At 45.6% G+C, this 9,715-nt stretch overlaps 1 protein-coding gene and 1 non-coding gene across 2 annotated transcripts; both read left to right on the top strand.

Moving 5' to 3' along the window:
- Positions 1 to 5,288: 5,288 nt before the first annotated feature.
- LOC101314379 lies at positions 5,289 to 6,179 on the top strand. Its single transcript, XR_184774.1, has 2 exons — positions 5,289 to 5,493; positions 5,748 to 6,179. It is a non-coding gene; the product is annotated as an uncharacterized LOC101314379 (transcript).
- A 334-nt stretch (positions 6,180 to 6,513) lies between these two features.
- Positions 6,514 to 8,126, top strand: LOC101313807 (UDP-glycosyltransferase 85A1-like). Its single transcript, XM_004300606.1, has 2 exons — positions 6,514 to 7,028; positions 7,118 to 8,126. Exons 1-2 carry the CDS (start codon positions 6,521 to 6,523, stop codon positions 8,056 to 8,058), a joined length of 1,449 nt encoding a protein of 482 aa, XP_004300654.1. The 5' UTR covers positions 6,514 to 6,520; the 3' UTR covers positions 8,059 to 8,126.
- The last annotated feature ends 1,589 nt before the right edge of the window (positions 8,127 to 9,715 follow it).

The following is a 9,715-nucleotide window of genomic DNA, read 5'->3' as shown; positions in this document are numbered from 1 at the left end:
GACTTGGTTTGGACATCTCCTTCATGGACTAGGCTTCGAGGAAAGATGGAATCTTGATCAAGACAGGAATCCTGAGTAAACAAGGGTTTCCAACACTCAGCACAATTTCAACACCAAATTATTTAAATCCGAAAATACTATGTATTCTAATACTAAAAACTACATATTTCTAAATTAAGCAATTATTCTACACTAAACACAAATATAAAGCTAAAACAACTAAATAGGAGTTAACAAAGGGTAAATAAAGGGTATAAACATATTAAGAACGTCACACTTTGTGCTCCTATCACCGGTAGGCGGAGCCTTTCTCCGCTCGGGCTCCGGTGATGGCCTGCGCCTGAAAGGCTGTTGATCCCTCCTCTTTTCAGGCTCTGGTGACGGTTTGGGCCCAGCAGGCTGTGGATTCCTTCTTCTTTCCGGTTCTGGGGATGGCCTGCGTCTGGAGGGCTGTGGATCCTTTCTCTTTTCGGGCCCAGGTGATGGCCTGCGTCTGGAGGGTTGTGGATCCTGCTTTGGTGGAACAGCGAGTTGGCAAAAGACATTTGCTCTGGGTGCAGGCTCGTCGCCGAATTGCTCGCAAATCCTTGGGGGTGTGACAGGCGGCATTTGAAGGAATGCGCGCAAACCCTCCGCTTCCTTCCACATCCGCTCAGGCGTCTGTGCGAGCTGTGAGGGGCGTACATCGCCCTCTTCGACGGCCCGTAAGGCACGTAGGATGCTACCATATCGCTTTTGGAGTTTCCGCTTCTTAGACCTGCTGATGGCAACCGCCTTGCCCCCTTGCTGTGTGTACCAGACTCCATCCTTGATTGCGGATTTGGACGTTGGGGGAATATAGGGGTCGGTTAGGACGCCTTTACGAGGGTTTGAGGCCTCGTTGTTGGTACGCTCACCGCTGGAGTCTGACATGTCCATCTCACTTGTGGCAGGGGATGAATGTACTGCCTCTGCCCAATGTGTATAGACGAACGTCTCGAGACGTTCTATCCTCCTTTCCAGCTCTTCTCGAGTCTTGGGACTCATAGGTTGGGAGTCCTCAGCGGGGGACGGTCCATCATCCCTCATGACTGCTTTGCCCTTATCTTTGCGGGAGGGGCGGTCTGTTTCGAGCTTAGCGACCAACTGTCGAGCTGGGTCATCTGCTTTCCCTTTCTGGTTATTCGGGACAGTATAGTTATTCGCCGGCCGTTTACGATTTCGGCCCGGCGGTTCACGTAAACCTGCATTTGGCGACAAGTCTAATGTGATTCTTCGCTGGCCGACTCGAGGCCAAGCGAAGTCAGCCGTTGCGATCATGAAGTCGCCCTTCTTCTCAAAGCGAATATACCCGAGGTCGAGCCAGTCTTGAACCTGGTCTCTAAGCTGCTGGCATTCGCTGGTTCTGTGCCCCTAGCTATTATGAAACTTGCAGTGAATGCGCCCCTCCTTATATTCTATGTAAGGCAAGGAACTGGCCACTGTGACGAGCCCGTCGTCGATGAGATCGTCTAAAACCTCATGCGCAAGACCTTCGTTGTAGGTGTATTGGCGACGTGACCGGCGGGCACCGTTATCGCCTTCCTCGCGGCTCCTTTTAGGTGCCCGGCGTCGATCGTCGTCCTCGGTCTGACCGGGCCAGTTTACCTCGACCATACCAACTACAGGCGGGAAAGGGTCTATATCAACCAATGAGGCCGTACTACCCGGTGTTTTCATCTTTAGCTCGCCTGAGTTCAGCCACGTCTACAGCTGGTCTCGAAGCTTGACACAATCTTTGGTGTCATGATTGTAAACATTGTGGAAGGCGCAGTACTTCTTGTCCTTCAGCTCTTCCTTGGGTGGTATCTTGTGATCCAAGCGCACGTATCTTGCCTCGACGAGGTCATTAAAGACGAGATGGGCGTTCTTAGCATCATAGGTGTATGACTCATACTCTGGCTTGGTCCATGCAAAGGACTGGATGGTGATTGGCTCGCGCGTTATTTTCAGGTTTTTCAATTTGTGCGCCAACGGCTTGCCAGTCAGTTCTACCGCGCCAATATCTTCATGCTCCTGATCCGGGCGAGCTTCCTCAGACCTTTGATAATATGAATCATAAGTAGGGGCCTGCAGGCTTAATGCCCCCACTGTCCGATTCTTCCCTGGTATGTAAGTTCCTTTGGAGGCATTTGTTTTGTCATCCAACTCGTTCAAGATTAGCTCGTAGCTACCGACTTTGTTAATCAGGTCACCCATGGAAGTAAAGCGCTCTCCGTGATGCTTTAACCGCTGGCGGTTCTCCAGGCCTCTGATAGCCAACTTAATGGCTTCCTGCTCAGGTAGCAGGTAATCAAACTTGGCTTGCTGGATCTTGAATCGCTGGAGGAAAGCAACTCCCGACTCCATGCTTTGCTGGCTCATCTGCGTGAGGGAATCGAGGCCGACTTCCGGTTCAATTGTGTCATATGTCTCTCGGAAAAGTCTCTCCATAGTGGGCCAGTCAGCTATTGACCCAGGCTTCAATCTGGAGTACCAGGTAAAAGCAGCTCCGGACAGAGAGGTCCCAAAAAGCTTGAGCTTGAGCATATCATCATTCCCGTATTGGCCGCATTGGACTTTGAAACGAGCCATATGTGTTGCTGCATCTTCCCTTGTCTCCCCGGAGAAAGTGGTGAAAACAATATTCTTAAACCCATGAGGGAAGGGATATTGTGCCACGCTATCAGGATAGGGATCACGATAATGCAAGCTAACATCACCTTTTCCGGTTTGCTCCTTGACTATGCTCGAGATGAGCTGGCGCCAATCGGCTGCCGTTGCTGGTGTGGATTCTGCCCCCTGATCGTGGCCGTGCCATGTAGAGAGGCTAGGGGCCTGCCCGACGTTCTTAGGGGTCGAACTGGAATAAGCTACAACTGGGTCATCTGGTGTTCCGATCCCTGGAGATGGGAAGACACCGGCGCCTCTGAGTGTGACTCCAGGGCTGCCTGGCGTGTGTAGAAGGGGTGGTGTCTTTGACGAACTGGCCCCCAATGCGAATTGGGGAGTCTTCTGGGCCCCGACCTTCGGATTTCCTCCAGGGCGTTCGTTAGGTGGAATGTACCTTGAGCTCTCAGTTGCACTTGAACTAGCCAAGTTCAAGGCATGATTTTTTGGTGCCTGAGCCCGTATCCAATCTTCCACTTGCAGGACCCTTAAGCTTAGACTATCATGTCGCTCCTTGTAGTCGTCAAGCTTTTCCATGCCGCTCTTACTTCCAAAGAAAGAAGCGTCTTGCTGTTGTTGTAGCTTGGTGTCGTGTTCGTCCAAGCGACGGGTTTGCTCATCCACGGTTGCGCGGGTAAGCTGCAGGGTTTTTGTGAAAGTCACCTTGCTCTGATCCAGTTCTTTCTGGATCCTTTGAAGGGAACCTTCCACCAAGTCTTTGTCCTCCCTGACTTGACCAGCAACGTAATTAAACTCCTCGCTGAGCCAAGAAAGGTTTTCTTGGTTAGCGAGCCAGATAGTTCGATCCTTAGCGACCTGTTCAGAGAGGTCTTTGACGCTTTACTAGGTGGTGTCGACTTTCGAGCTGAGCGAGTCGAGATTGTTCTTCAGTTCCCCAAACATCTGGCGGACTTCGTCCGCGGGCAGAGTAGGTCCTGCGTCCTGGGTTGGTCGTGAACCTGTTATTATGGTTTCGCTATGGTCAGGTGTGCTAAACCGAGCGAGAACCTCTTCTTGGGTGAGAGAACGACAAGCCGCGCTGTTATGGGGCTTGTATTGTGAAGATTTATGTTTCAAACAAGAAATCGAGGGTCTCCCGTATGGGGATCCGCCTGACTTCCCAATGATGACGAGAACGTAATACTCCCGGTCCCACTGGGCGGTGCCAATGTTTTGGTCCACGATCCTCAGCAGGGGTAGGAGAGGTAACTTGTGCTACCAAAAGTAAATTAAGGGTTTGGCAGGGCGTGCCACCGCGCGGACGCGAAACGAGAACGGTGCGCGTTCTTGACTTCTAACCAGGCGAAGTAGAGCTCCGGAGTCACCTCGCGGGCGAGGAATTACGAGCAAACTATCTAGTCACCTGTGAATCGATACTCACGGTTCGAAGTGAGCAGAGCAACAATTAGGAAGGAGAGGCGAGTCCAGACGGGCTCTGAGATCTAAGATGAGGTGCACTTAGAACTTAGGGTTTCGAGGGTGCTCGAAGATTTGCAGTTGTTTTGTATGATTGATTGTGTCCTCTGTTTGTTCTGTCGAGCTCCCTTATATAGCGATCCGCAAGCAATTGGCAAAGTCCTAATTACAACCCATTCGGACCTCACAATTAGAATTCCACAAGGATACGACCAACTCGCGAGCCGCGCGACCCATGCAACAGGTGTCCAAAACAGACTTCGCCTAGGTCTCATTCACCGCCCCGCATTATCTCACTGTAGCGTCGTACGCGAACTCGATCACTAAGCGATCCTATCCCGCGGAGTACTACAGTCCATTTCCAACTCTACCTCGTCATGCACTGCAAAATCCTACACGAACCGAAACAAAGGACCCAGCGAGGACATCAATCCCGCGGGGTACAGAATCCTTGCAAAACGCCAGCTCGCGCGTTACCAGACCTCGCCACCCTTCGTGGGCCTCACATTAAAAAAGGCCACGGGTACTGGCCCAAATGTTATCCAAAACGTACCCCGCGTCTTGAACCAAATTACCCACTGGGCTCAAACAACTACAAAAACTTCACGTGCTCAAATTTCAATCATTATTAAGCATGCAAGCGTCAAGTAGTTGTATCATCATCGATTACTTTTGTAGATACCTTTTAATTCCTTAAACAAACGAAGCTGCAGTACTATCCTCATCAAAAGAGGTAGGAGGGAAAGGACTATGACCAGACCCAAAAGCCTTCATATGATCTTTCAACGACCTCTTGTGCTTGAAATCTGAACCACGAGGGCAAAGCCAGCGCTTGCCACAATTCTTCTCATGAGTCCTCCAATCACCCTTTCACCGCCAGCAACTTCCCACACTTCCGACACATGAAAGGTTTGAGGTGGACTGAACGACCTGCCTAGGCCCAATAAAACTAGATTCCGCCTAGCCGGCCCAAACCCCGCCAAGCTCGCAGAAGCCCAATTGTCTTTCTTTTATTTTTTTTTGTTTAGTGGACCAACCAACCTGCCTAGGCCTCTAACTAAACTAGGTTCCGCCTAGAGGGCCCAAGATCCGCCTAGCCCCCATAAGCCCAGTTCTCTTTTTTTTTCTTTTTTTTTTTTTTTTTTTTTTTTTGAGAATGAAGTTTTACCTCTTAATAATTGAAATTGAAATTGCACTTCATAGATAGAAGAGGAAATTGGATTTGGAGGAGAGTTGCGATGCGATTCGGTTGTCGTGGTCGGAGACGGCGAGGCCAAGCCGAGTAACCGGCCACCGCCCCCGGGAGCTTCGGGCTTCTCCAAATCGAGGAGCACGTTTCAACGGTCTGACGTACTTCAACTCAAGCAAAGAATGAGTGAGGCTGGACTCGTCTTCTCCGCTCCTTTTTAGGTTCAAAAGCTCTCATTTTCTCTCTATATTGGTGCTTTATCTCTTTATTTAGCTTTTCCCAGTACTTTATCTTTTTACTGTCTTTTTTAGTATTGTTTTTTATTTTCAGTCACCTAGAGTAGAGGACATAAGATTATGAACTGATATGTAGGTTCAATTGATTTATGAGTTTTGATAAATGGGTTCCATTGGAAGAGAAATTAAACAAAATGGCCACGTTTTAGTGTGTGATTGTTTCCCTTGGTTTGATACAGGAAGATACTGATGTTATAGTAAATTTCTGTGCCAACTGACTGTGATCAGCTGAAGAATCCCAGCTCAGGACTCTATCTAACTATCCTCGGGTGCAGACTCTGTACTCTACCGCATTTATAAGTTGGTGCAGATTAGAACTCATGGAAAATGTTGCTAGCTCGATAAGAAAGGTGCCGACAGTCTTTACACTAAATGGTAGGAGGGATAGGTGATAGAGTTGTTGAGGAGTATAGAGGGGAGATGTACGTAAGTGGTGGGAGATGGGAAAGTGTTTGAGGAGTAAATGCAGAGGGAAATAGTGGAGGAGATTGGGGAGTGAGTTTAAGGGTTTGGTTCTTGTATTTATGATGGAGGACGAACACCATACAATCTTTCTTTTACTTCATTGTGTGTGATAGAGCAGGTAAGGAATTTTTCTATGCTTGTTATTACTATTTAGTGGTATTTAATCCTGAATACGAATTCCCCATCCAGCAAAATAAAAATGAAATAGGTTAGACACTTCAGCGATTCAGACGATCAGGAGTGTAGACTCACCTCATATGGATGTAAATTGTTATAGACCTTCCTGGCTTCCTATATATTTTGCGTTAAGTTTACTGGATGTCATTTTAGGACACTGAAATTGGAATAATTATAAGCCAGACATCTACCAATTTAAAACTGGTAAGACATTCTGTTTCCCTATAAAACCCCATACACATCCTCTTTCCCAAATCATCCCCTTTGTGATCATTAGATAGAGAAAGAGAGGGAGAGGGAGAGAGAGAGAATGGGTTCCAACGCCTTGGAGAAGCCACATGCAGTTTGTATACCATACCCTGCTCAAGGTCACATAAACCCGATGCTAAAATTAGCTAAAATCCTTCACTACAGAGGCTTTCATATAACCTTTGTCAACACAGAGTACAACCATGAGCGCTTGCTTAGATCCCGAGGTCCCAACTCTCTCGATGGCCTGCCCTCGTTTAGGTTCAAATCGATTCCCGATGGCCTTCCTCCTACTGATGCCAATGTCACCCAAGACATACCAGCCCTATGTGGTTCCATTAGAAATAACTTTTTATCACCCTTCAGAAGCCTTCTTTCAGAACTCAATTCTTCGTCAAATTCCCCTCCTGTTACTTGCATAATTTCTGATTTTGGCACGACCTTCACTCTTGATGCAGCCCATGAACTTGGCCTTCCAGTAGTCCTCTTCCAGACAGCGAGTGCTTGTGCATTAATGTGCTACCTTCACTATGCTCATCTCATTGAAAAGGGTATTGTTCCACTTAAAGGTATGGGTCATCACTATTCTGGAACACTATGTCCTAAACATGTAGCGGTACCAGAATGTTAACTTCACCTTTGTCTCCTTTATTTGCAGAGGCCAGTTATTTAACAAATGGCTACTTGGACACTGTAATAGACTGGTTACCTGGCTTGGGCAGTATACGTTTGAGGGACATGCCAACCTTCATTAGAACCACAGACCCAGATGATGTCATGCTGAGTTATCTTCTGTATATGATAGAACAAGCTCAAAGAGCGTCTGCTATCATTATTAACACATTTGATGCCTTGGAGCATAAAGTTTTAGATGCATTTTCAAGTTTGCTACCACCTGTGTATTCCATTGGACCTCTTCATCAACAACTCAGACATATCCAAGAAGATGATGACTCAAAGAGGATCGGGGCAAATCTTTGGAAAGAAGAACCAGAGTGTCTTGATTGGCTTGAGTCAAAAGAACCAAACTCTGTGGTTTATGTAAACTTTGGAAGTATCACAGTCATGACGGACGAGCAGCTGATTGAGTTTGCTTGGGGTCTCGCAAATAGTAGCATGACCTTTTTGTGGGTGATTAGGCCTGATCTTGTTGCTGGGAAATCAGCTGTGGTTCCACCCGAGTTTGTAGAAGAGACCAAGGGAAGGAGTTGGTTGGCGAGTTGGTGCCCTCAAGAACAAGTTCTGAATCATCCAGCTATAGGAGGTTTCTTGACACACTGTGGATGGAACTCTATGGTTGAAAGTCTGTGTGGTGGAGTTCCCATGATCTGTTGGCCCTTCTTTGCTGACCAACAAACAAATTGTAGGTTCTGTTGCAAAGAGTGGGGTGTAGCCATGCAGATAGAGGGTGATGTTAAAAGGAATTATATAGAAGACCTTGTGAGAAAATTAATGGGAGGACAGGAAGGCAAACAAATGAGGAAGAAATCCTTGGAATGGAAGAAGTTGGCAGAGGAAGCTATTACTGCTCCCAATGGTTCGTCATTCTTGAATTTGAACAAGATGGTTAACCAGGTGCTTCTTTCTCCTAAAAATTAGATTTTATTAGGGATCTACATGGATAATTACGTAGAGAATCTTGTGAGGAAATTAATGAAGGGAGAGGATGGCAAGTAGATGAGGAATGGAATGGGAGAAGTTGGCCGAGGATGCTACCACAGCTCCTGTGGTTCATCTTTCTTGAACTTGGACAAAATGGTTAGACAAGTGCCTTTTTCTCGTAAAAATCAGATTCGATTAGAATCTACATGAATATTATTTGTTTGGATAATCTATATAATGATCATCGTTCTGGTGTAGTATTGTAATAATAAATAATAAGCATGCAATGGGAATTTCACTTTGCGTTCTTGTTTTCATTCTTGTACATTTGGAGTCAAGTTTTACAGCTTTAGATAGATGCAACAGCTTTGTCAACATTATTAAAGCGGATGCTGATCTCTTGATTGAAGATGGCTCCATGAACTATATATTCATTGGACATCATTAATTCCATAATGGTGCTTCTGTCATGCAATTCAATTACATTACTGTAGTCTATCTCATTGTTTAAATAGGTTATTAGTCCCTTACAAAAGGTATTACATGATAGTATTTTAGCCTGTATTTTCTACTATAGCATAGATTTTATTGGGTATAGTTGCAAAAATTTGAAGATGTGAGCTATTGGTCACAGATGGATCCCAATGATGAACAACTGGAGAGTAAAAACGGAGTTAGAGAAAACTGAAAGCAGACTCATCATTGTTTATGGCTACGAGGATTCGGTTTATGAACAGCAACAATATATGTTCTTCAGGATTTGCCAGATACCTGTTTTCAATCTCAGTCTGTTCTCCATCATAATTAGAGATATGGAAAGGTGTTATATTGTTTACAGTTGAGCTCAATTCAAAGTTGAACAGCTGCATATGATTGCCTCCACATGATTACAGAGTTTACAGGTGTTCTTGTACCTTCGTTTGCTCAACGCTAAATCCTCTTGAAATCCTGTAGTTTGTGAGTTATTACAAACAAGTAAACCTAACTAGACTCTAATTTATCAGGTAACATTTAGTTTTGACAAGGTTCTGTTAAGCTCTTTGTTGAACTAAACCAGAAGTCATCCACTCGTCTGTTTATACTAACCTACACGAACAAATTAACCTCTTAATAAAAGGGAACCTGCTTAAGCTCTCTTTCGAGAAACAAAGGCTCTTTGAGTCTTTGATAGTCTATGATGACAAATTGGGTTGGACCTGATTCCTCTAGAGTTAGGAAGACCATGAAGCTACGGAAGCTCATCAAATAGCTAAGCATGAATACGAGTACGTGTGTCCGTATTCGATATGTGGACACGTCAAATGTCAGATATGATAAGATACGGACACGTGATGGACACGTTAATTAAATATTGTTTTATTAATCTATAAAATCCCCGTAGAACGAGGTCCATATAGTGCTAGCACATATTTTTGATCTTCTGCCCCTAGAGAAGAGCATACTGAACAGATCTGCATGAGCTCCCATCTGCAGTCAATCGGTGTAATAATTTTCTTATCTTTGTTGCATTAAGAGAAAAGGACTCAAAAAGTTGCTTCAGCTTTTCTCTTTAGTTTCCTTTGTCTTCAACATTGAGCTTGTTTCAAGTGAGCCATGTATTCCATGTTAGCCTATCAATAATATTGCAAAAATGCAGCATCAACGGTTAGGGCGT

This window comes from Fragaria vesca, linkage group LG5 (genome assembly GCF_000184155.1).
Source record: "Fragaria vesca subsp. vesca linkage group LG5, FraVesHawaii_1.0, whole genome shotgun sequence".
NCBI lineage: Eukaryota > Viridiplantae > Streptophyta > Magnoliopsida > Rosales > Rosaceae > Fragaria > Fragaria vesca.
This window is presented reverse-complemented; position numbering and strand designations above follow the sequence as displayed.